At 37.5% G+C, this 27,507-nt stretch overlaps 2 protein-coding genes and 1 pseudogene across 2 annotated transcripts; 2 read left to right on the forward strand and 1 right to left on the reverse strand.

Moving 5' to 3' along the window:
* The first annotated feature begins 1,491 nt into the window (after nt 1-1,491).
* Nucleotides 1,492-2,123, forward strand: LOC107610703 (uncharacterized). The gene is made up of 2 exons (XM_016312713.1): nt 1,492-1,877; nt 1,925-2,123. The coding sequence occupies exons 1-2, from the start codon at nt 1,492-1,494 to the stop codon at nt 2,121-2,123; spliced, it is 585 nt and encodes a 194-aa protein (XP_016168199.1).
* Nucleotides 2,124-13,196: 11,073 nt separating this feature from the next.
* LOC107614209 (uncharacterized) lies at nt 13,197-14,431 on the reverse strand. Its single transcript, XM_021109075.2, has 2 exons — nt 13,845-14,431; nt 13,197-13,227 (listed from the first exon to the last, which is right to left on the reverse strand). Exons 1-2 carry the CDS (start codon nt 14,429-14,431, stop codon nt 13,197-13,199), a joined length of 618 nt encoding a protein of 205 aa, XP_020964734.1.
* Nucleotides 14,432-20,406: 5,975 nt separating this feature from the next.
* On the forward strand, nt 20,407-21,230 carry LOC107610704 (protein FAR1-RELATED SEQUENCE 5-like; annotated as a pseudogene).
* The last annotated feature ends 6,277 nt before the right edge of the window (nt 21,231-27,507 follow it).

Raw genomic sequence — 27,507 nt, forward strand, 5'->3', positions numbered from 1 at the left:
TTCTTCCAATTTAAATTTCTGTTCACGTGAGCGATGCGCTTTTCTTTTGCGACTTGTTGCTTAAGCTTTCCTTCAAGACTCTTCGATTATTAAATTCTTTCAACTATTATTATATAAATTTTATTTTCAGAGGTCGTAATACTACACCACCTCTGTTTTACGGTTTAAGTGTAAAGCTCTGTGTGGTAGGGTGTTACATTATGGTATCAGAGCAGTTCGTTCTTGTAGAGCCTGAGGGACTGACTGACTATGCTTCTTGGCATACTCTAGGTGTCTATATGTGCTAAACTAGGATATCTAACTAATATATGTGGCATATCTGTTCACAAGCATGCATTTGGGACTTCGAAGCACTAGACTTGAAATATTGAGACTGATCACCTTCATATTACTTGTTTGGTGTGAACAGGGACCAGATGGCGACTCGTGGACGCGATCGCGGCTGAGGGAGAGGTAGAATTAGTAATGTCGAACCTGAAACGATTGGGAATAACTCGATGAACTTTATGGCTGCTCTGGAAAATATAGCTGCAGCTATGAAGGTGACAACTGAGGTGCTAGGGAATCAGATGAATAATGGAAATGGTAGTAATGGTGAAAGTGGGCTGATAACACTTGCAACGTTCTTGAAAATACACCCACCTACCTTCAGAGGAACAACAAACCCTACATAGACCGATAACTGGTTCCAAGCAATAGAACGGGCTTTACAAGCATAGTAGGTGCCTGAAGATCAATGTGTGGAGTTCGTAACCTATCGACTAATGGGCGAGGCTCAATATTGGTGGTAAGGGATGCAATGCCTTCTGCAGCAGGGTGATGCTGCTATACCATGGGATGCATTCCGAATCGAGTTTTACAAGAATTATTTTCTCAATTCAGTCAGAACGGCTAAAGAGCTTGAACTGCTACAATTAAAATAGGGTCAAATGTCAATTGCTGAATTTACGAATAAATTTGAGGAATTGTATCGTTCTTCCAGAATTTGCCAAGGTGCTCCGGGAGACTTTGAGGAATGAAAATGTATTAAATATGAAGGAGGACTTCAGAGCGATATTCTGAGCTTGGTAGGACCAATGGAGATAAGGACTTTCTCTGAGCCAGTGAATAAGAGCAGAGTCGCTGAGGAATATGTGAGAAAAGCAACAGTAGAGAAAGGGAGACAGAAAGTGCCTTTTCAGAGGAACCAGGGAAAAACTTTGCACCATGAGGTAGGGCTTTTAAGCGTGAAGGTTATGTTCCACAACAAAATCAGAGTCAGAACGATTTCTGGAGGCCTAATAACAAAAATCATCACGGAAGAAAGTTCGCGAAGCAGCCTCAGAATGAACTGGTTTGCAAGAGGTACAAAAGTTACCATCCAAAAACTCTGTATATGGCCTCTTAGAATTGTGCTACTTTTGTGGTGGAGCCGAGCATATGTCCTGGAATTGTCCGGAAAAGAAGAAATATGATGCTGGGAGAGCTCAGCAACAAGGATGAGTGTTTACCATGTCGACTGATGGTGCAGAGAGGTCAGACACACTGGTCAGGGGTAATTGCGAGATGGTTGGTAAAACTTTAATTGCATTGTTTGACATTGGATCATCACACTCATTTATAGCATTTGAGAAAGCTAGTGAATTAGGGTTGAAGATAAATGTGTTGGCCTATGATTTAGAAGTACATACCCCTACTACTGAAACTGCCGTGACTAGATTAGGCTGTCAACAAGTTCCATTCCGAGTTAAACATCAAAATTTTGTCCATGATCTAATCGGTTTGCCAATGACTGACCTCGATCTCATTCTGAGATTGGATTGGTTATCAAAGAATCGTGTTTTGCTCAATTGTTCTGAACGGTCGTTGCAATTTATGTCGGAATGGTCAGAGAACTGGTAGAGGCGAAGGGATACTATTTAAATCTTGTTGTGGTAAACTGTAGTGGATGTGAATGTCAAAGTCTCATGCTGTTAGCTACAACTGTATCGGGTAAGGAGCAAAGTTTGAATCAGATTTCGGTTGTGAACATATTTCCTAAAGTATTCCTGAAAGACATTCCTGAATTTCCTTCTTCTCAAAAAATCGAGTTCGCGATTGAGTTGGTGCCTGGGACAAGACCAATCTTGATTGCCCCTTACTGAATGTCGCAGTTGGAGCTGGCTGAACTTAAGGGTCAGCTGGAAGAATTGATGAGCAAAAACTTTATCCGATAAGTGTTTCTCTATGGGGAGCACCGATTTTACTGGTGAAGAAAAAGGATGGAAGTTTGCGTCTGTGTGTAGATTACCAGCAATTAAACAAAGTTACAATGAAAAACAAATATCCGTTGCCAAGAATCGATGACCTCATGGACCAATTACAGGGAGGTGGAGTAGTTTCTAAGATTGACCTGAGATCTGGTTATCACCAGATAAGGGTGAAAGACGAAGACATTCCAAAAACTGCTTTTAGAACCCGCTACGGCCACTATGAATACGCGGTAATGTCATTTGGGTTAACCAACGCCCCGGCGGTGTTTATGGACTACATGAACCAGATCTTCCATCCTTTCTTGGACAAACTCATAGTTGTCTTCATCGATGATATCTTAATTTACTCTAAGACCAAAGAAGAACATGCAGACCATTTGTGAATTAAGCTGCGAATTCTGAAAGAAAGGAAGTTGTATGCAAAACTCTCCAAGTGCGAATCCTGGAAGAATGAGGTGAAATTTCTGGGACATGTGGTGAGTCAGCAAGGAATATCTCTGGATCCTGCTAAGGTTGAGGCAGTGATGGATTGTGTAAGACCCAAGACCTTTGAAAAGTCTTATTTTGAATTAATCCCAAATTATATATTTATTTATAGTCTTAATTTCAAAAATTATTTTTAGTGAAAATAATTAAAGGCAATTAATTGGATTTGAAATAAATTAAGATTTTTATCCAAACTCTCTACCTATGGATTATTTTCCTATTTATGATTTAAAGTTCTAGAAATTTGAAAATAATGAGGTTTGGCTATTTAAATTATAATTTTGTTTAATTTTATATTTTCTATATTTAAATTATAAAATTAGTAGTTATGAAATAATAAGAATTTTATATGATTTGATTTTAGATGATTTATATTTATATCATCTAATACTTTAAGTAAAACATAAAGAAAATTAATTATATTACCATATATTTTCAATTAGAGTAAATTATTGAGAATCAATTAGTATTTTTATACTACAAATAATATTTTAAAGTAATTTTAGAGATTAAACTAGTTTCTCAAATATTAATATTTTATACTCTAATTTTATTAAAATTATTTTACTCAAATCAAACTCAAAATCCCCAATTCCATATACAAACCCTAACCCTAATTAACACACATTTTCCCTTTATTCCAAATGAACCCTAGCCACCACAATTGTTTTCCCTTCAATAAACATCAGAAAAGAAAAAAGAAAGAAAGAAAGAAAGAAGCAGAAGAATGAAGAAAAGACAGAAGGAAAGGGAAGGAAGGAGAGGGAGGAAGAGAGCGTCGGGGAGGAAGAGCCGTCCGCATACGGCACCGTCGCGCACCATCGCCACGTCGCCGACGAAGAGGAGAGAGCGAGCAGCGCCGAGGAGGCTTCGAAGATCCGCTGCTGCCCAGCCTGCGTCCAGCCCATGCCGTCCTCACCGTCGAGGTCTTCACTGTCGCTATCGCGGGTCAGATCTGAGGCGAGAGAGAAGGCTGCGAAGGAGGAGGAAACCGCGCCATCTGTGAAGCCTGGCTTGCCGTCGTCTGTTCTCGTCGCCGCCGATGGTTTATTGCTGGTGAGGAGAAGATGCCGTCGCATCTTCCAGTTGTCTCTGTCGCCGTGGAGAAGCCGTCGCCACCAGATCCGCCACTGCCGAAGTTCCACACCGCCTCTACCGCCCGAAACCCTACCTCCAACGCTGATCTGCGGGCGCCATTGCCATTGAGTCCTTCCACTGCCGTTCGGGTCACTAGGAACGTGGCGGTGATCACCGGAACCACCATCGGAGTTACCGTTATTTCAGTTCAGCCATTCGTCCTTGTTTGGGTAAGCGATGCGTTCTGAAACCTTTAAATTAGTATTTATGTTTTAAGTTGTTTGAGGATCTGATGTCTTGGTGTCATAGGATCGAGTATCGAGTTACGGGTCTTGATTGCTGAGTTCTATGGCTGTTGCATACAGCATCAAGGTGCTGCGTCGTCACCGGAGCTGCTATTGCTCTGTTTTCTCGATTATTCGTAAGCCCGGTAAGTCGTTCCTTGTTCCAAACCCTTTTAGTTGCTTTTCTGTTATAGATTACTGAGTTTTAGGTGACATTAATGTTTTAGGATTGAGCTAAGGCTGTGTTTAGATGCTGTGGCTACTACGGGGACGGTCGGTAATGATGCTGTTACTGTGGGATAAGAATAGAAATGCAGTTTTTTGCGTAGTTGAATCACGAACGAGGTAGGGGTTTTTTCCTAAAATCTATTTTATATTATAAAGTTGTGATAAATAGATAGTGATGCAAAAAGATATACTTCTGTGATTATATTTGTCTTGTAGATGTGATGGTTTGTTGGACTGGATTATTGGGTGCTTGATTGCGTGAGTGGTGTATGGTTATTGATAAAAACTGGTTTGAAATGTTATTTGCTTGATTATTATGAAAGGTGGATTTTCTTGGTTTTGGAGTTTACTTGGTAATATAAATGAATCAATTTTGGAAATAATTTGAGATATGAAATTAAATTGATTCTAGGGGCGGTTTGATTTTGAATTAGTTTGGTTTTACAAATGATTTAATATTTGAGTTGATTTTATTTTAAAAAGAGTTTTATTGTTGGAATTGGTTTAGTATGAAAATAATTTGATATTGGAACTGGTTTAACTCTGGAAAATATTTGAGATTTGAAAATGGTTCAGAAAAGATTTGAGAAATGTTTGGATGGGACCCGAAAAGGGTGGCAGTGTCCAAGTTTTAGAGGAGATGCTGCCGAAATTTTATAAAATTGGAAGTCTTATTTGAAGTAATTAATTAAAAAGATTTGTTCTTAAACATTATATGTTTTAAGATTGATTTATTTATCAGAGAAAGAATTATATTTTGAATTGGGATTGTTAATGGATGGAATGGAAAGAAGGATGATGAGGATTTTCTTTGAAATATGATTTTTGAATGAATTTGGAAATGAGATTTGGATTGATGAATGATTATGATGTTGAGAATGTTGAGAATGTTGAGATATGAAATTTGAATTATTCACATGGCTTATGAATTTGAATTATCTGAGATACGAGGTTCCCTGGATAAAGTACCATGGCTTGCCACCACGTGTACCAGGTTGAAAACTCGATACTCTGTTGACCCTCCAACGTAAGTGTTACCGGACACTATATAAATTCCCGGGAATGTTACCCCCATTGAGCAATATTGATTATTTGAGAAAAAGCTATGCATAGACTCTTGGGGATGCACGTCGGAGGACAGTCTAAGTTCAATTCAGACTTGTCGGGTTGGCTGGATAACCGACAGATGAGCCTCATCAGCCATAGGACAGGCATGCATCATATGCATTTGTATGCTTTGCTTGGGTTTGAACTTGTTTTGGTTTGCCTAATTGCTAAACTGTTCTTAACTGCTACTTGAACTATTTGCTGTAACTGCTACCTAAACCTATGCTTTCCTTGTCCGTCTTGCATGTGCTTGACCTGGTGTGCTACATTTGATAATGAACTTTGGTGCTGAATTAATGATTGTGTTGTTTGATTGCGTGGTTGGTTTCTGACTGATATTTTCTTATAAAAAGGGAAAGGTTTCGGATTTCTGAAGATTAAACTTTGTTCCTTTGAAAAGGTTTTGAATGATTACCTATTAGTTTTTAAAAGATTTATAAGGCAATGATAATCACTGAGCTTGAAAATAATTTTTCTCATTAAATATCTTCTTATGACAACTTTGAAACTCCGTGGTGAGACCGTGTGGTTAGGTTCTCACCCCCTACAGCTTTACCTTTTCAGGAACCGGATGAAGAAGCATTATGAAGAGTTATACTACGTTTGGTTTATATGTTGTTGTATTAATTAGATTATTTTCTTCCCTCGTCTTTGTTATTACAATTTTGTAAGAGGGATAGGAGTTGTATATTTTATATATGTATTATATTATAAGATATTATGTAAGAAGTCTTGTATATGAATCTATGCTTGCTTATTTTTTTAAGATAAAGTATTTATTTCCGATTTTCAAAGAAATCAGCGATACGGTGTTGAGTCACAGGCTCCTATTTTAATATTAAGTATATAAAGTAGTCGTAATACTTCTTGCTATCAGAGTGGCGCAGCCGGAAGCGTGATATTTTGGTAGTGAGGGTGTTACGGATTGGGGGGACTAACCTCAGTGACGAAAATCAGAAGTTTCTTAGGTTTGGCAGGCTATTACCAAAGGTTTATCAAAGACTTTTCACAACTTGCATTGCCTTTGACTAAGCTAACTAGAAAAGATGTGCCGTTTGTCTGGACATCGGAATGCGAGGAGAGTTTTCAAACTCTGAAGCAGAAACTGACTACTGCATCTATGCTAGTGTTACCTGAGCCTAATGAGCCTTTCGAGGTATATTGTGACGTGTCGTTTAAAGGTCTGCGGTGTGTGCTAATGCAACACCTAATGTCGTGGCAAGCGCTTCATGACAGTTGAGACTGCACGAAATGAATTATCTGACTCACGATCTAGAACCTGCCATTGTATTTGCTCTGAAAGTCTGAAGGCATTATCTATATGGAGTTAAGTTTCAAGTCTTCTAGGATCATAAGAGTTTAAGGTATCTTTTCGATCAGAAAGAACTAAATATACGTCAGAGGAGGTGGATGGAGCTGCTGAAGGATTATGACTTCGAATTAAATTACCACCCAGGAAAAGCTAATGTCGTGGCAGACGCTTTGAGCTGAAAGTCGTTATGTGTTGCTTGGATGATGCTTAGAGAAGAAGAGTTACTAAAGGCATTTGAGAATTTAAACTTGGGCATTAGAAAAGTGGCCGAAAATCTGTGTTTGAATCAATTGCACGTTTCTAGTGATTTTAAGGCTAAGATTTAGAAAGCTCAGCTGAATGAACCTCATCTTACACAATTGAATGTGGGATCAGCATCACAATCATCCCCATAATCTTTATCACAACTGTCACCACAATTAGATGGTATGATTTACTTCAGATGCTAAATGTTTACATATTCACAAATGACTACACATCTAATTAAAAATTGTCTCTTATTCATCGTAGGTGCTAATTCATCTGACGTATTTGCTTTAAACGCAGAAAATAATGAGCTACATAACGTTGAACAATCAAGTGTACATATTGAAACTAAGAGTAACAAGAAGCTGGTAATAGTTGTAGAGAAAGGTGTTAACCCATAAATAGTTATAATATTATTTTGACTTTACTATGTCCGCATACTTTCTATTTATAATAAAAAAGAAGGGTATCACTAAGTGCAGTGTCTTTAATTAATTAGTTTATTACTAGATTTTATCCCTGATTATGTTGTGACTTTTATATATATTTATTTCACACTTTATCATGTTGAAATTATCACAAAGGTAGAATTCATGGATATGTTTTTCTGTTCATTCATTAATCTTGTTAGTAATGTAAGTGCTGTATTCTTTAAAAGAAGTATAATAATATATGAAATTAAATTATAATAGTGTATTATTCTACTAATTGTATGTATTTTGTATGATTGGTTTTCATTTGTAAGATTAATATACTTTAGGCCTCATTTTATTTAGAATAAAGGTATTTTGACAAGTACACGATGATTTACAATTAACAATTACTGGTTTTTGAAAAAAAATTGTGGAGAAAATTTTCTATAACATCATAACAAATTAATAAGTCTATTAGCGAGAATGTTATGGTATGTTTGCTGTTAGAGTCTTAGACATGTGTCATTTATGTTATAATGTTTATTAATTTATTATATTTATTTTTATAAAATAAACAGAAAAATAAATATAAATATAGGAAAATAAAATTTACTTTAGCTCCATTTTAATTCATTTAAATTTAAACTAGCAATAATTTAAAGTGTGCTTAGAAGAAAATTATATGAAAAATTCTGAGTGTAGAAAGGAGATTAAATCTGTCTTATGACCAATTCTAGTTGTTATTGGGTATATAAAATTCTTGTTGGGATTGCTTGCATTAAGACGACAATGGTTGCTATTTTAGTCTTGCACTCTTGGGAGCTTTATATTCTTATGGTTTGTTATTTTCATGAATTATTTTAAAATTATGAGTAGTATAGCTATGCCTAGAATTTGTTATTACTTTGATGCTATTGTTCTTGATGATCTATGTTGTATGTTAAACTATTTCTGGTAATCGTATATTTTTTTAATGTAGGAAGAGATTTACAGATCATACGGTAACTCGTGACATTACAAAGGATTTGTTAATTAGGATGCCTTCTCCAGCACTAAGATGGCAGGATTATTGTCCAAACATAAAGCATGAGTTGTTTAAAGGTTTTCTTGTAAGTAATTATAATGTTGCTTCAATGTGATTTTTACAGATAATTGGTTTGAGTAGTTGATAAGTCTTTCCTTCTTTAAATTTAGAAAAGACATGAATTTGTATCAAATTATGATAAGACTATAGCAAGAACTATTTAAAATAAGACAATGCATGACTACTATCCTGATATTTTGAAAAGAGCAAGAGATAGAGCTTTTAAGGAGGCAAACTCTCATAGCATTGCTGACATTAAGGGTCATGGACCTAAAGCAATGAAAGTTGATGTTTGGAATAGCTTAGTTGATCACTGGTTAGATTCAAAGTGGAAAAATAAGTATGTGGCCGATCAAAAAAATAGGGCTGCTATGCCTGCTCATAAACTACACACTATAGGGTTTATCAGTTTTGGCAAACACAAGAGAAGAAATGTATAAAGAAAAATATTGCCTATATCAAATGATTTATAATAGTTGTTGAGTTTGGAAAACTGAAATGATGATCAAACATTATTAAAATATAAATTAAAAAATTATTAAAATATTAAGTATTTAAATTATTTTTAATTGGTTGTTTGATGTTACTGTTAGTGTGCAGGAAGAAAAATTAATTTTCTATTAGGCCAGTCAATAGAAGCCTGTTTTGGTTTCCAAAAAAGTTTAAGCCCATTACCAATTGCTTAAATCAAATGGCTGAAGAAACAAAGAAAAAATCAAAATGGGCCAAACAAATGAAACCAAGCCTAATCAAAGAAAACAACCCAAGAGTCAAGAATGATCATTCAAAATTAAAAGAAAAGATGGAAATAACCCAAGGTCATCAAAGCATGCTTCGGTTACTACATCCCTTGGTAACTGGAACATGAAATTAAATTCACTTTAATTTCTTTGAAACTTCCACAGAAAGCTATTCTCTCTTCTCTCTCCTCTCTCTTGCTTCGGTCACATCACTCAAAGAAGAAGAAAGAAGAAAAATAGAAGGCACAGAGAGAAAAAGATTTTAGCCATAGAAGGAAGGCCTATGAACAAAGGCTAAAATACCTTTACCAAGAAAGGAAAGAAAGGCTTCGATCAAGAAGCAAATCTATCTTGGTAAAGGCACAACAAAAAGTTTATTTCCACTTTTGTGCTATAAAGAAGAAGAAAGCTTCAGAGTCTCTAGCTAGAAGAAGCAAAAATAAAAAACGTGAAGCCATCATGGGTTAAAAGCTTATCAAAGATTAGAATCAAAACTGGGGTCCAAAGTCAAGATCAATGGCCAAGATTGAAGAAATTTGAAAAAAAAGGATGAGAGAGAGAAGAGGTGAGCTTGCATGCATCAGCTTCAGTCCTCTCAATCTCCTCTGGTGAAGCCACCGCTACTCAATGTTGGAGAAGAAAGATGTTGTAAGGGTGCAACTGATTTCAACCTTGGAAGCTTCAACCTTCTATATTAAGGGTGAACGGTCAAGGATTGAGGTAAGGAGAGAAAGAGAAAAAATACAGAGTTCTCATAGCTACCTTAAAGCTGTCTGAGTTTTTCTCCTTCAATGAAGTTCATTTAGTTTTCTTTTTCTTAGTTTTGTCTGTCTGAGTCTCATGGTGAAAAAGGCAAACATGGTGAGGTTTTTAAGAAAAGGCCAATGAGAGAAAAAAGGCAGTGGACAAAATTAGAGAAAAAGCCATAGATGTCTCAGAGTTTCTTTGTACATTTTTCTATTGTGTGTCATGATCTTGTGGGGATTCCCTTGCAAGTTGGGTTAGTATTTTGCTGTTGAAAGCTTGGTTTGAGTCCAAGTCAAATTCAGATTGGGGTTAGAATCTGGATTTGTCTCAACTAGGAATGAGTAGATCCTAGGGAAGAATTGGTGTTTGTAATCTTGAAAAAAGATAGTGAAATTCTATTATTGTTGTGATGGAAACTGGATGTAGGCTACATTGCACCTAGTGTAGCTGAAACAGGATATATCTAGTGTCAATTCTCCTTCTTTACTTCTTTTCTGTTTCGGGTTTGAATTTTATTTAAACATGTATAATTTTTATAAACTGATTTTATTTGTATGCGTTATAATCTTTTAGTTCAATCACTAAAATAGAAACATAATATGCTGTTGTTTTAGTATAGTGACGAAGTTATCATTCTAACTAATATTCTAGAAAAATTAGCGACATACCTGTTGTTGATGATGGTGACAAATTAAAGACTCTATTGCAATTGAAACATTTATTAGATATCTATCGATTTGTTACTAGTTTAAAAGGAATTTAAGATGACATTTTGAGATAGTATTGCAACTAATTGGCTACATATTATTTCCTAGTAAGTTAGTGACTACTTCATAACTCTACTTTTTCATTTAGAATAGCTTTAGTTTAGCGACAAAATTCCTACAAATTTAATTAAGGATTTTCAAAGATTAGCTATAGATTTGCTACAAAATGTGATAGATTTGTGATTATATTAGCAAACAACTTGCGATGAGTTATGTTCGAAAAAATTCCTCGCTAATTAGCGTCAACTAAGCATTCCATTTTGTCTACGAAGTTAGTTTTCATTTAGCGATTATTCTGCTGCCACTACAAAAATAATCACTTTTAGCGGCCATTTATTTTGCTTTTAGCGGCAATAAAAATAGCCGCTAATACATTTACCGGCAATTAGACATTAGCCGTCTTATGCTTCGCCGCTAAAAGGTTTTAGCGGCAATTATAACATTTGCCGGTAAAAACCTTTTTAATGGCCGCAAAAAGTATAAAAGTTTTAGCGGCCATTTTTTTGGCAATTTATATGGCCACTAAAAGTAATTCTAATATTGCAATGTTATTCACTTTTAGTGGCAATTACTATTGCCGCCAAAACCCATTTTACCGGCAATTTATATGGCCACTAAAAATAATTCTAAAATTATGTTATTCACTTTTAGTTGCCATTACTATTGCCGCTAAAATCTTAAAACTTTTTTAATTATACTCACTCTTTTAGAAATAACAACCTATCCTTTTTCTAAAATTTCAAATTTTTACCAACAATTATTATTATTGTACATAATATAAATATACTAAAATTAATTATTACAAAATAAAATATTTTATTAAATTCAAAATATTTATACAAAACTTTCTGTTGAAAAGTAATAAAACATAATACAAATTTAAACAACACAAATACTACAAGAAAAAAAGGATTTAAGAGTAAATCTACATTATATACACAAATTGCTGAGGCATGTAGGAATTGGAAGTCTTAGCCACAATCTCTTCATTCCCTTTGCAGGGTCTGTCAGAACCAACTCAGCCCCGAAAGCCAACAGAGTGATTCTCCTTTCGAGACTCATTGAAGCAGGCATTGTAATTTTGACCTTGTAACCCTTGGCTACGGCCATGAAAGCTAATCCGATGCCAGTATTTCTACTTGTTGGTTCAATCAGAACACTCTTCAGCAAAATATGACAAGAGCCACATGCAGATAAGAAACAAATCATATCATACATCTAAATAACCAATACTATCTTCCATCAATCCACATCCTATCCTAGCTAGTTCTGCATCTCAGTTTTAATAGAAAGTAATAAACAGTAACACCATTCAATCAAAGCTAAAATCACTTCCAAGCTTGAACAAATATCTTTATGTTATGAAAGCTTTTCACAGAACATGTATTTGAATTTGGGCTTACGTATATAGTTTGTTCCCTCATGATAACTGTATACGTCAGAATTAAAGTGATGGCAGTGGAAAAAAGAAAGTAATAAAATAATGCTCAGAAAAACTTTAGCAATCCCTTCTCCCTGCCTGACCCTTATTCATTGCACTCCTTGTAGCCAGATAAACCTATACAAGTTAGCTATAAGAACTTGCTTTTTACAACCTAAAATTGTTGAAAAATGAGTGTATATTATTATAAAAACTATGCAGATTAAAATATATGTGTAAATAAAGAACTACTTAGCGTTTGAAAACTTTAATTTATACATATAAAAAATTTAAAGAATCCTAAAAAAATATATAAAGCATACAACTAATAATATATGCCTTCATTACCATTATTATTGGACCAAGTGAAGCTTGAGGGATGATATCAGCTTGTGAGAAAGCTGGAATTTGAAGAAAAGGATGTCACAGCCTTAACTCCTACGGCAAATTGGTAAGAGATTTGACAATATCAAGATTTGACAATAGTAAAGTAGATTCAATGAGCTCCATAGCACGTGATTTTGTAGTCTCAATCTGGTAATATCCCACAGCATACCAATAGCAAATCAATTAAGAGGAAAACAAATTGTCATGATTAAAAAAATTATGAACTTAAAACATACCAATTACCAAAGAAGAAGTTTGTCTCCTCCAAGAAAGGCTCTCGGTTTCCATATCCATTGCAAAATCATTTACACTATTGACAATACCATTCACTGCAGCTAAGTCCTGCTTGGCATATCGGCAATCTTGTGTCACAAGTCAGCGCGTGGTACGAATTCCTCTGTGAGACGTTGTTGCCTCTGAAGAATCACATTAGTTCCAAGCGTATCAACAATTGTCATCTGTTTTAAAAATGAATGTAAAAGAATTACTCAGAGCACATACAATTGGATAGAATATATTATGCAAGTCTATAATATAAAAATTGTGATATTCGTACAGGACAAGGAAGAAACAAAACAGAATCAAGAAATTAACCGAATTACTTCTTTCTCATTAGTAGTTGGAACAACTCCCTCTTTCAGGTATCTTTCCCCAAGAAGTGCATTAATCACCGTTGATTTACCGGAGTTGAATTTACCCTGAAATATATGAGAGAAAAGGTACAATACCATGTCAAATAACTAATAGCATTCTGTAGGATTTGATTTCTATGTCTATCTGAAAAATCCATATAAAAGCTAGAAGAAACACGTCACTCAGCTAACCAAAAGCATTTTGCATTGTTCTATTTATAGTCAAAGCTCCAAATCAAATGAAGCAAAGCAAATGTGTTTGAAGTCTGCATAACTATTTTATTTCAAGTTTTGTTCATTTTAACTTCAATTACATAATAAACTAGTTAGCTATAGTAATAATAAACTTTCCTATTCAATTCAATCCTATATGCTACCTTTATATCTCTTACCTATTATTAGGATAAGAAACAATGATTTGCTTTTAAGAATTAAAATAAAAGTACAAAAGAATTATTACACACAGCAGCAGAGGATTAATTGAACATATAAATTAGGAATATATGTAACACCTTATTCTTTCTCGTAATAAGCTTTTACATTTTCATGACTCAAACTATATTGCAAGACAACTATTAAGTTTACAAACAAATGAATAAGAATTTCATGATTACACAAACCCTAAAATTGAAACTTAACATACACTAAGATAGAGACTCAAAGGAATAAGCATAAAGGTTTACCTTGATTTCCTTAGATGGATGAAGCATTTCATCGAACATGTCGGATGCATAAAGACACAAATGCAAAAGTTCAACCAAAATACAATCTCAATAGACAATTTTTGGGCCAACAATTCTGACTCCTCCTTCTTCTCCAAGACTGAACCGAGCTCCTGCTTTGCAGCCTCCAACTGCTTCATGGCGCGGCCAAGCTTCGCTTCTAGCTGCCGTTGGTTTGACACCAGCTCAATGAAGGCAGTTTTGTGCTTCCTGAGATCAGAGGAGTGTTCCTGAGCTTCAAGCTTAACAGATTCTCTCAATTCTTCTGCTTCCCTTTCAGCCTTTGCAAGATTTTCCTCCAACTCCTTCCTCTTCTGCTCCCCTTCTTGAATCACTTTGTCCCTGGACTCCAGCAAATCCTCTATTTCCTTCAATTTTTGGCTCATTTCAGAGACAGCCTCATCCTTTTTCTTTTCAAACACTCTCAGCTCATTCATCAGAGCCCCAATGTGCTGCCGAAGTTTTCGCCTTTCATGCAACCAACTATGCTCCTGTGTAGCAAAGATCCCCACAACTTTCTCATTGGCCTTTGCATCCTCATGCCACATCTTCTTGAGATTCTTAATCTCCCTCTCAGCATTCCTGAGCTTGAAGACCTATATTCTTCCCCATCCGGAACCCCTTTCTGAACCTTCCACACAATCAACCCAAGCAGCTGTGCACTCCCTTGGAGTATGCTGTCATGGATTTCACTCTATTTTTCAACCTCAACATGTGATTTTGTGAGTGCTTGGAGTGCAAAAAACACACAAGAAACACCAAAATACATAGGATACATAATATCAGTGTCACTCTTCTTGTCATACCCAAATCTATTATCCAAGATAGAGAATCCCTTATCCTTTGCCATTACTATAATGGGGTTTTGGTTCTCCTTTGCCTCTCTGCAACTATGAAAAGAAAAAAACCAATAAGAAAACAACTATAATTAATGAAACTGAGTCCTACATTACATTAAAACTCACATGATTTTTGGCCATAGATAGATCCCAATTGATTCAATAATGATAAACATATTTGACAGTACAATAATTAAGTTTAAAACAGTAGATGCCTAATGAAAATGATGGGAGACATTAGTGTGTGTCTAAAGCAATAGTTTCCTTAACATAGGATTCAAGAATGATCTTACTTACATATTTTCTCCCCTTCTGAAACTGCAATTAGGCCTGGAAAAAGTACTTGACTGGATCAGTTAAGTCCACAAGTCACACCAAACAGCAAAACTCATGTATATTTCATCTGGACTTTGCATGATTCAATTAATGGTGCACTTTTCTGGAGGGTTAAATTGACTCTGATCATCAATCTTGACTTAATAAGAAGGGAAAGGTGTCACATGTTGTCACTTCACTCTTCTTTAAATCCTCATTATTCTGTTCTCCACTTTCATTTACAAAAATAATTATAATTATTTATATTAATTAAAATTTTTTGGAGAACATCTAAAAAACAGAGCAAGAATGAAATTCAAAACTGATAACAAACAAAACAGCAACCAATAGAGGAGGAGATTATAGATTAACAGAATGCAAGAAACAAGGCTGGAATTTTTCCACTACCAAAGTGAATATCCCCTGCCTTAATATGTTCTTTTGCCTGAAGGACTGCCTCCTTGTATGATTCAGGTGCCATGGTTGACATCTTTAAAGGAGGACCGAAATGGTGAGTATGCAAATTCACTGAGCCTAAAGCCAGCCTCACACAAGCAATTCCAAATTTCAAATTAATTTCTCCTGGGGCATAAAAATCGGTGCATGATGATATGCAAGAATGTATTAGTTAGCATGAATCACATAAACCCTAGAAAATGAGAATTTCTCAAATAAGGAACCACAATTGAATAAGAGATGGATGAAAAGGTTACTGAGGTGCGAACTGAAACTAGAGATCATAATGTATGACAGAGGCGGCGATAGAAACCACCACATGAGGCTACAAGCCATCGACAGAGACTGTGACATGAACTAGCGACAACCAACGCAGATTGAGGATGAGGTGGTAGCCAAGAATGTTACTTGAGTCGTTCGGTGTAGAACTTGGTGTGAGGAAGAGGAGGAGATGGCAGCGACGGCGAAGTGAAGAGGTTGCAATAGCAAAGTGAGGTGATGGAGGCACTGATACAGTAAAGAGGGATGAAATGTGAGAAATGAGAAAATGGCTTCAACGGTGAAAGTGATATTATTTATAATTAAAATAATTAAAAAAGGATTGAAAGAAGAAGAACTACCGGCAAAGTTAATAATTAGTTAGTGGCCATTCATGTAATTGCCGTTACAAATGAAGTATTAAAGGCAATTATTTATTTGCCGGGAAAAAAGTCATTTAACAAGAGAAATTATAGCTATATTAATATGGCCGCTAAATATTTGTCGGTAAAGATTAAATTTTTTGTAGTGTGCAGTAGAGTTTGTCACTAATTAGCGACTACTGTTCAGTCTATTTCTTCTATGGAATTAGCTTTTACTTTAGTGGTGGATTTGCGACTATCTATTCGGTAGATAACAAATTTTCCAATGAATTAGCGACTGTTGTGTTTATCTCACTGATCTACGACTTGTAATTAGCAAGGAAAGCATTAGTTGTTAGGCGGTAACTAACTCGTCACAAATTATATGTTGCGTCAGATTAGTGATGATTTTACGACTCTTTTTATAGTAGCTAATCGGTCATATTCTTATAGTGATATTAGCATGAATTCTTCTAAGTTTACTAATGTAAAAGTTTTAATTCTTATGAATTATGACGACCATGTAACTGTTGATGATGGTGGATGTTAATTTCATGCAGATGATGGTGGTTGCTGACAGTTATCCTACAAAAGAGTAAGGGATTAAGAGTTAAAACTCAATTTGGTCTCTAAACTTGCACGTGAGTCTCAATTTAGTCTCTAAAGTTTTAATTATTTTTATTTAGTCTCTAAAATTAAAATTTTAAGGACTAAATTGAGACTCGTATGTAATTTAGGAAACAAATTGAATATTATTATTCAAGGGATTAATAAGTGTTGTCTAAATTTATTAGTGGTGATTTTTTAAATTGTATATCTTTTTATGATTTTATTTAATTATTATAATTTGAAATTTGAACAATTTTATCAACATATAACTATTAGATTATGACCTTATTCATCAAGCATTTGATGCCCAGGATGAAACCGGTTGAGGTGTCGGGACACAATGTTTTAATTTTGGGTCAATCTATGGAATAGATTCAAATTAATACAGATTTACAGATTTTTTGTCTAACTGGGTGTTAGATTGACACGTTGCTCTGCTGGTGCAGGGCTTGTCTCCCGGTTGAGGGGAGTGGTGGCTGAGCCGTTAGCCAAGGTTTTTTGGTGGGAGTGGCGTTGGTGGACTTGTCTAGGTGGGCTTTGCCAACAAAAACAATTCGGGTATCCAAAGAAGATGGATTTTATTTTTTTCTTTCTGAATGGGAGGTAAAAAAAAAAAAAAGAGAAACGCATACCCTAATGCATCCATGGAGGGCGAAGCACTGAGGAAGATGTTGTGCCCAAAAACGAAGCCCTAGGTTCGAGGGACAGGGATACCGACGCTGAAGGTGTTGGCGCAGCGGAGGTCGACGCCTTCAAACCAACTCTAGCGGTGACTGCTGGTGTCCGTTAGACGCTGCCGCTGCAGGCGCAGTCGAAAGCTGATGCTGTGCTACCTTGGGGGTCGTCCCAGGTATGGAATAGGGTGTTTTTGCTCTGTTGGCTTATACTGTATTTAGAACAGTGTCTTACTTTAGAGGTTTGGATCATAGGGTGTAGTGAGTTTAATTGAATCGAGAAATTTGTTGAAAACTTCCGTTGCATTTTTTTTTGGTTTTGGGTTTCACTAAGGAGCATGAGTATGTGGTTATCCAGTTTTCGTGAACATTATATTGCCTTCGTACTTTCCCTCTTTTGAATTTCTATCACTAGGATGGCAACTTGTCTAAACAATAACTTAATACGGAATTCGTGTAGTAATAGACTTATGGGATTCATTTAGAATTGCTAAGTATGGCTCAAATTTCTTATCCCTCTATGTCTTTTATGTTTAACGTTTAAGTGTTCTTTACATAGTGTAGATAGTCATTGTATAAAATACATGAAATCAGTCATCTACCTAATAAGATGAATAAGTATGCTATCAAGTATATATATATATATATATAAGTATGCAACGGAACTAATATGTAGCACATAATACACATTTGATTAAGTTCTTAGCCATGGGAGTCGTGTCTGGTGTGTATGCATCATGGGCAATGCCATGCTTCAAATTTCTATTGTTGATCAAACTCTTGCTGCAAGGTTGACTTGTTGTAAAATGTGCTATTCAAACGCTCCTTTCTTTTGGTACTTTAACTGTATGTAAGTGAAAGTCATTTTTGTACCATCTCATTTGCTAACAAGACTAATGCTAGTCGTACTAATCAATATTGCCATAGCTTTTTTCGAAGGCTGAAATTACTGCGGTGGCGGAAGACCCCTTGAACTAACTTTTGAGTGTCTTTGATCTTGCAAGCATCTGAGGTGACAAGGGTAGTTACAGAGTGTTTCCCCCAACGGCGCAGCCTGATGAGTATCTTGAAAATGGGAGATCAAAAAACTTGAAGGTACCCTTTTATGGTTTTGGCAAGATAGTTAGAATGAAAATGAAATTACGGAAAACAAGAAGTTAATTGTGATAGGAAAGAGTGCTAATATAACATATTTGTACATGTTTGTGGCTTTTTATTGTGAGATCCTAGATACTGTAAGTAACAAGTGAATAGTCTTGAGCAAGTATAAGTAGAAACGTGGGAAGTTTTAGTCTATTAGTATGTCTTGTTTGTGTCACAAGAAAGATACAAATACAAAATTATGTGACCGGTTAGTGAGAATTGGCTGAAAACAGTAGGGCTTTTGTTGATGTGTTCTTTTGGTTGAGTTGCATTCTTTGATGCGGGTATTTATCACTTGGAAGATTTGTAGTTCCAGTATATGAAGATGTGTCCCATAAGATGGAAGAGAACACGAGTGACATTAGTTATCTCTTGCATTGTACTATATTGTTGTCTTTGTCGCCTAAGGCTATTGTTTTTTCAATTTTTGAAGTTGACAATAATAACTAAAATAGATGATGAAAGAGGAGATGCTCGATTCATTAGATTGACTGCCTGCTCCCACACCAAAGGGACCTATTGTAACAATAATTATGTAATCTCTTTTTGGAAGAAATCATTTCCTATATTAAAACTGTGAAAGAGCACGGCACCCAAACCTTTTTTTTGTTTTGGTTCTTCTTATAATGTCAATTAACGGAACGCTGAAACACAAATAAGCTTATTCGTTGTAGGCACACACTGTCCCAAGATTGGGTACGACTATATGTAAGTTTGTTGTTGTTGTAAAGTTCTTCATGAGTCCACCGGTTATTTAACATGCGTTAAATATGCAGTTGTATTTAACGACAGATAGTTGATGTGTGTTTAATTATTTGAATATTAACTGGTTGTTAAGGTGTATTTGATTCGAGATTATTACAGCGTGTCTCCCCTCTGGGACTAGTCATTGCATTCGGTCGAGATGCAAAAAATGTAGCGTGACGAACACCCGTTGCTGTTAAAGTTTCGTTTAGCTATTTACATATGCATAGCATAATATAACACCCTTTAATCAGTTGCTTAGCCTGCTAACGACAAGTTATTTGCTGACTAAACATTTTCCAGGTGATTGACTTCCTTTGTTGTTGAAGATGGATTCGAACTTCCAGTTCACGGGGGTAGAGGATGATTCAGATTGGCTTAGTGAAGAAGAGTATTTTCGTGTGTCTTGTTCGAGTGGGGATGACGAGAACGACTCGTTCGGGAATGGGTCTGAGACTGTTGAAATGGGTGATGATGCCCACGAGAACGGCGTCGGCTCAGACCCAGAGACTTGTCAGGGTGATGCTCCCAGTTTTAGGTCCACAGAGAATTTTGTCGACAAAGTATTTAGTACCGAGGAAGAGGCTTATGCGGCATACAAACAATTTGCCCGACTACGGGGGTTCGGTGTAAGGAAGGGTGACGCGGCTCAAATAAACGGTGTCTTGGTAAGACGAGACTTTTTTTTTGTCACTGTCAAGGCACAAGGCATGAGAAACACTATGATCGTCCAGAGCGAGTACGGGAGGAGAAGTTGGAGAGTCGGACGGGTTGTTTTGCAAAGATGAAAATTTACTATGACATGCAAGACCAGGTTTGGAAAGTCCAGAGGATAGACAACAATCACAACCACCCTCTGGCTACAACCATGTTTAGTCATCTTCTTCCTAGTCATCAGAATTTGAGTGAGTCTGATAAGGCTAAAGTTGATAGTCTAAAAAAGTTTGGGATTGCCACATCGAAGATTATGACTTACATGGCCAGGCAGTCAGGGGGCTATGGGATGCTTCGGTTTACGAAGAGGGATCTGTATAATTATGTTGACAGCCAAAGAATAGCACAAATTAATGACAGAGATGCAGCAGCAACGATAAGTTATTTGGAAGGCAAGGCCAATGCTGACATGATGACGGTCGCCAGATATACCAAAACAGTAGAGGACCGGCTTGGTAGCCTATTCTGGGTGGACAGGCAGATGATGGAGGATTATCAGTTGTTCGGTGACGTGGTTGCATTTGATGCAACATACCGGTCCAATAAGTACAAGAAGCCTCTAGTTGTGTTCTCTGGATCAAATCACCACAAGCAGATGGCGATTTTTGGTTTTGCATTGCTGGAGGACGAGGATGTCCGTACATATAGGTGGGTGTTGTTGAATATTCTTGATGTCATGGATAACAAGAAGCCTTCCATTGTGGTCACTGACGGGGATAAAGCCATGCGGGCAGCAATTACGAATGTGCTTCCTTTAGCCAGGTATCGCCTATGCGGTGGCACTTGGAAAACTGTGTCTTGAGGGTGAAAGAACTTGAATTTAGGAAGGTGTTCAAGAAGGCAGTTTACGCAAACTTCGATATTGCGGAGTTTGAGGAGTATTGGAGGACGGCCGTGGAGAATCTAGGATTAATGAACAACAGCTGGGTCAAAAGCACCTATGAACTAAGACATAGTTGGGCAACGGCATATCTACGGGGTACTTTTTGCGCCAGCTACAGGACAACTTATAGGTGTGAGGGCATAAATGCATTCGTCAAAGGGTTCCTTAAGTCGACAAATAGCCTTCTGGAATTGGTTCACAGCTTGGATAGGGTGGTGAAAGATTACTGCAACAATGAGGTCACAGCGCAATGTTATTCGTCGTACTACACGCCCGTTCTGACGACAGGTCTTGATAACAGAGCTGTTTCCTTCGAATATATACACCAGGGAAGTCTTCAAGGAGGTTAGGAAACAAATAAAGAGGGTTGGGAGTTTATTATTTTTGGGAAAAGACAGCATAAGCATGATGCCCGTGTACAAGTTCTCAAACATGGAGAACCGTCGAAGGGTCCGCAAGGTGCTTTACGATCCGAACGAGCCAAAGATTGAATGTGATTGCATGATATGGAACAGTGAAGGTATTCCTTGCTGCCACATATTCTACGTGATGAAGTACGAGGGTATGGAAGAAATCCCACCAGGTTTGATACTGAGGCGTTGGTGCAAGGACACCAAAGAATGGACGGCATCAGCAAGCTGTGGGACAGATAGGCACGGGAATCAGTTACTAAGGTATGACGCGTTGTGCAGTGCAATGAGTGTTGTTACCATTTTTGTACATTTCCTTTTCATCCTTCAAGTCATTCCTGCCTTAGAAGATCTGAAACTACTCAACACACAACTCACGGCATCGAATGGTAATAAAAGGTAATTAAGATAATTAAAATATGTTTTTCACATATATCACATAATAAGGAAGGGAAAGTAAAATTGTGCAAATTACATGAATAAGTGGGTGAAGGGTTGAATAAATCACTTAAATGGAGCACAAAATATATCATAAAATATGGGTTTATCAACCTCCCCACACTTAAACAATAGCATGTCCTCATGCTAAATCCAAGATAAAGAGTAAGGTAAAGTGGTGGAATTTCATGCAATGCGATCCATTCTAAATGCAACTACCTAAATGAATCATGCAATTCTAATTGTTATTCACTTGTATATAAAGCTTATATGTAGTTAAATTAATTCATATCTTCAAGAAATCATATATGCATAGCCAAACCCTATATAATGTTAAAGCACTTGTACAATTGAGATGGGTAAAAATATTTCACAAACTTGCAAGATAATTAACAATTAAGAAAAGATATATGGTGATGAGCTATTGAACCCTCACTAGATTTTGTGTTTACTCTCTAGTCACTCAGTGTTTATTGGGTTAATCACTCTAGTCTTCTTTTTATCCTTACTTTCTATAACTTTGTTCTTCATCTAACCAATCAACAGTTATAGAATATAGGCATACAAAAATCATGAGGTCTTTTTCAAGGTTGTAATGAGGCCAAAGTAAAGGTAAGGGTATATGTATAAGGTTAAATGAGCTAATAAGTGAATCCTTGATTAATCTAAGATCTCACCTAACATACATATTCTATATAGTTTTAAGGTTCCTTAACCTATTTGCCCTAATTTCCCCTCTTTGTATTGCAAACTCATGCATTACATTTTATTTTGTCCCATGTGCACTGATTCTTTTTATTTTTGCAAATGGAGAATTTTTGTATCCCTTTTATTTAAATAATTTTTTTATGCACCTGGTAATTGTTTTTATTTATTTCACATGAGCATGCTTCCCAAATTTTTGTTTTGAAACATCTTATTCTTTTTAAATTTCTACTTTGTTTCTATCATCCCATGTTCCCATAAAAGTTCCCTATTCTTAAATTGTACACAATATCTATCTTAAGCTAACCAAGGATTGTTATTTTGTTTTTCTGCTTAAGGCTAGTAATGTGGTTATAGAACAGAAGGGGATTTAGAAGCTCAAGGGGGCTAACAAGGGTGATGTAAAAGGTAGGCTAATTTGGGATAAGTGAGAAAAAATTCAAATGATGGCCTCAATCACTTTCTTGGTATGTATCTATATTCTATAATTGGACATATAGATTAAAACAAAATAAAGAACACCAGAATAAAAAAGAAGGGCAAAACACACAGGAATAAAATTTATGGTTTGAATGTAACCATACAATTAAACTCAAAACTCACAGGCTATGTGTTCTTCAGCTCAAAAATCATATATCAGTTATGTATGTCATGCAAGTAAAAATTTAAGAGTTCCTATTATTCTCAATGTAAAAATTTTTGGGTGGCTTTAAAGTTTTAGTGTTCCTCCTTGAAGAAATGTTGTTAACTAACTAACATGTAATGCTATATATACAAGGTGTGTGGATTGTTTTGATTCTATTAAAGTCTCTAGTTTACTTCCTTTTATTTTCAATTAAACCAAACTGTTATATGCTAAAAGGGTAAACTATACTAATTAATCCACATGTTCTATAACTAATAACTTTAGAATTGCAACTAAACTAAATGGCTAAAATATGAACTAGAGTGCAAAATGCGGAAATAAAGTAGAAATACAGCAAAAGAACAATGTATAAGTACTGAAAAATAAAAATAAAGATAAAAATACAGATAAAATAACAAAATAAGATAAAAAGAGTCTATAGTGGTTCACCAAAAATATATGCCAGGGATGGCGACCTCTCCACACTTAAAATGTAGCATCGTCCTCGATGCTCACTCAAGCTGGGTGTGAAGGAGTGTCATCACTGGAAGGATGGGCTGCTGGTGTCTCTGTGGTGGTCTGAAGATCTGCAGACTGGATGAGAGTAGGAGGATCTGTCTACTACAGTGGAGGCTCTGACTGTATAGGAATTGCTGGATCGGCGGTCTGTATCTGGTGTGGCTCTTCCTGTTGTGGTGTAGCCTGCTCTGGGCCTGCCTGTTCAGCCTTTCTCTGTGGATGGGTCTCCTCCTCATGCTCGTCCGCCTCCTCCTCAGATGGCTCTGATTCTGTGTCAGGCTCGGAGGGGAAGTCGCTGCCAGATCGGATCATCATCTTGAGGTGCTCATAGCGTCGCTTGTTGCGACGCTCAGATCTCTCATATCGCCGCTTGTTGCGGTGCTCCATCTGTTCCAACTGCTGGAATAAGCGGTGCACGAGGTGGTAAACGGGCTCTGAGGCGGGTGGAGGTGCAGTGGTGGTAGCTGGGGCAACAGTAGATGAAGAAGGGGCAAGTGATGGTGTGGCTGTCTCATCAGAAACGGTGAGGAATGAGGGTCTGTAACCCAAAGCCTGAAACTTCCTGCTGTGAGGAATGATCTTCTTGCAGTCTGCAGCAGGTGGCTTCTCATCAACCAGCTCCCAAGGCACATCAGCTCGACGGCCGAGCTGTGTAATCAGATATGGGAAGGGGAGAGTGCCTCTGACATGGACCTTGGCCATGTAATACCGGATGAACCATGGAAGATACAGGTCCTTACCCTCCATCACACACCAGAGGAGGGTGATCATAGCGGCAGGCAGCTCTGTCTCATGAGTACTCGGCATAATAAAGTTGCTCAGGATCTGGTGCCAGAGCCGAGCCTCATCATTCAGATACATCAGCTTGATTCCCTTAGGCATAGCTGTGTTCTTTCCCATGACCCATGGGACAGTCGGATCAAGGGCTATCCTCTGCTTGACAGCATCCCAGTCAAATCTCAGAAAGCGCATGTCCTCTTCAGCCTTTTGGTAACCATCAGGCTTATCTGACTTAGGCTGAAGCTGTAGAATGTCCTCAATGGCTTCCTCAGTGACCAGTATCTGTTTCCCTCTGAGGTGCACTGCATCCAGGGAAGTCTTGAAATAGTTACAGTAAAACTCTCTTACACAGAAAGCATTGACCTCTGTCAAGTTTCTCTCCAAGAAGAACCAGCCTCTCTGTTTGATCTGATCGGAGGTGTACTGCTGTAGTTCTTATGAGATTTTCAGAGTCCTTTCCAGGTATAGGTTCCTGGAGGTAGCAAATACTGGATACTTCAGCTCACAGTATCTGTTTGCAAATTGAATGGGATCATTGGCAGGGAGGAGCTGGTCAGCCTTCTCCTGCGGGATAAAGTGCTTTTCCCGCCAGGAGTCATCATGCAGAATGTCCAGGATGGACATAGAGGGTTCGCCTCTTTTTCTTTTGCCAGTGGTGGCTTTGCCTTTGCCTTTGCACTGAGAGTCCGACATCCTGAAAAATAGAAATTCCAGGATATAATTGAAGAACAAAAGCAGGAAAACAAGTAGGCAAATAGAATAATAGTAATATAATCACATAGTGGCAAAAGGGCAGTAGAATAATGAAATGAGTTAAATAAATGTATATTTTGGATTGTGTCGGAGTTAAAAAAATCTGAGATGAGAAATCACAATCCAAAATATATTATGAGTAGAATACTTGTTAATTAGGAGAAACAATAATCATGCCATGAGTTAAAAAGTTGAAAGAGTTAGTCAAAAAGCAGAGGTGGGAGTTAGAAAGTTAAAAGTGGTTAAAATTGAAAAAGGGGTTAGAAAGTGGAAATCAGCGCATTAGGAGAAAGAAAGTTTAAAGTAAGTGATATGATGATTGGTTTTCTAAGTAACAAGAATTTCACAATTTTAAGCAACAATTAACTCATATTCAAGCAAGAAAATCAGGTTGTTGGTGATTCATATAGATACAGAAATAGCAAAAATTGAAATCTAATCATCAATAATGCGAGTTATTAACCGGGAAAACAAAAGGAATAAGAATGCTGGCCCGTGCATTCATTAATTGGTTTGGTAAAAGCTAAGGAATGCAAAAGTTAAAATTGCCAAAACCAATACATGATTGAGAAGGAAACAATTTGCAGAAAATTAGGCAGCATTCCGCCGAAAATTGGATGTTCCCGGGTAATAAACAGCAAGCAGGACAGTTCATAAAGCTGCAAATAATATGAACATGAAAGAGCAGTCTCAATAGCAGCATGAGAAGTAAGAACATCATATGAACAATACTAACATCACAGGCAGAACAGAATTGCAGAATAGGTAAAGCAAGCAACAAGTACGGCGCAATTATCAGGCCTAAATCCACTAACCACATCCTAGCTACCTAACCACTTAGAATCCACTACAACATGCATCTCTAACTATCCTAGGTTTGAACATAAAATGAAAAATGGGCAACTAACTACGAATGAAGGAAAAATGGCGTTCGGCGGAACCTGGTAGGCGTATGAACTAAGGTAGGGAGCAGAGAGATGGCGGGGGTGTGATGGTGGTGGTGCGGACGCGGCGGTGAAGGGCGGTTGGCACGGCGGTGATGGCTGTTTGGTGGTAGGGGTTTCGGGTTGGGGTAATGGTGATGGCTCGGTGGCGGTGGCTGGCCACGGGCGGTGGTGGTTCGGTCGTGGTGGGGGCAGTGGCGGAGGGGGAGAAGAAAAGGGAAGAAAAGGGGGGAAGAAGGAGGAAGAAGGGGGTGGGCGGCGCGGTGGTTCTGGGTGGTTGGTGATGGTGCGGCAGTCAGAGGTGGTTGGGGGTGGTGGTGTTGGAGTAGGGAGCAGAGAGGGAGTAGAGGGGGGTTGGAGGGGGAGAATGGGGTTGCGATGGGGGTAGGGTTTCGCGTCACTGAGGGTTAGTGAATTTGAATCCACGTGAACGCGTGGGGCACGCGATCGCGTGGTTGACGCGATCGCATGGAATGGGTAAAAGATGGATAATGCGGTCGCGTGAGGCATGCGACCGCGTCGCTGAAAATTGTGCTAAACGCACAATTCCAGTGTCGTTTCAGCGCAATTCTCTGTCTCCATTTAGGGTGTTATGCAATCCACGCGACGCGGACGCGTCAGGGACGCGGACGCGTGGGCTGTTTTGTGCTAAACGCACACCAGTCGCACGATTCCAGCCCATATTTCTGGGCGTTGGATTTTTACGCCGATTTCTAGATCACGCGTTCGCGTGGTTGACGCGGACGCATGGGATGTATTTTTTCGTAGTTGACGCGAACTCGTTAGCAACGCGGTCGCGTTGCACGCCTTCCCTTTTTTTTATGCAATAATGCAGTATGCAATGCTAATGAAAATGCTACGAATAATATTCAGGTTCAATAAAAATAAAAAGAAATAATATAACAGAAAGATAAACAACACGAAATAATTGGAAAAGAAATGACCATACCATGGTGGGTTGTCTCCCACCTAGCACTTTTAGTTAAAGTCCTTAAGTTGGACGTTTGATGAGCTTCCTGTTATGGTGGCTTATGCTTAAATTCATCTAGAAATCTCCACCAATGTTTGGAATGCCAACAACCTCCGGGGTCCCAAATTAGGCATGTAAAGCTTCTGAGCAGCTTCAAACAGATTCTCAGGCTCCCGGGGTGACGAATGTCAGAATATTTTTCAGGGTCCCAAACTTTGTTTTTAAATCCGCCTTTGGCTTGATCTATATTCTTCCATCCGGGCAGTTTAGAAATTGTATTCTCACCAAACGTCTTCCGAAACCCATTCAATTGAACTTGGTACTAATCCATGCACTTCGAATTGAAGCGTGGAACCTTATTGAATCTTGCACACCAGCTCCGAGTACGAGTCATTTTCCTCTTACTCTTAAAGAATAGCACAAATTAATGACAGAGATGCTGCAGCAACGATAAGTTATTTGGAAGGCAAGGCCAATACTGAC

This window comes from Arachis ipaensis, chromosome B8, assembly GCF_059453495.1.
Source record: "Arachis ipaensis isolate K30076 ecotype BB chromosome B8, ASM5945349v1, whole genome shotgun sequence".
Lineage (NCBI taxonomy): Eukaryota > Viridiplantae > Streptophyta > Magnoliopsida > Fabales > Fabaceae > Arachis > Arachis ipaensis.

Coding starts and splice junctions, on each gene's coding strand:
- LOC107610703 (XM_016312713.1), top strand. CDS start 1,492: ATGTCGACTGATGGTGCAGAGAGGTCAGACACACTGGTCAGGGGTAAT. Junction 1,878..1,924: donor TCGGAATGGTCAGAGAACTG/GTAGAGGCGAAG, acceptor GGTAAACTGTAG/TGGATGTGAATGTCAAAGTC.
- LOC107614209 (XM_021109075.2), bottom strand. CDS start 14,431: ATGTGGCATGAGGATGCAAAGGCCAATGAGAAAGTTGTGGGGATCTTT. Junction 13,228..13,844: donor ATCCATCTAAGGAAATCAAG/GTAAACCTTTAT, acceptor CATATATTTCAG/GGTAAATTCAACTCCGGTAA.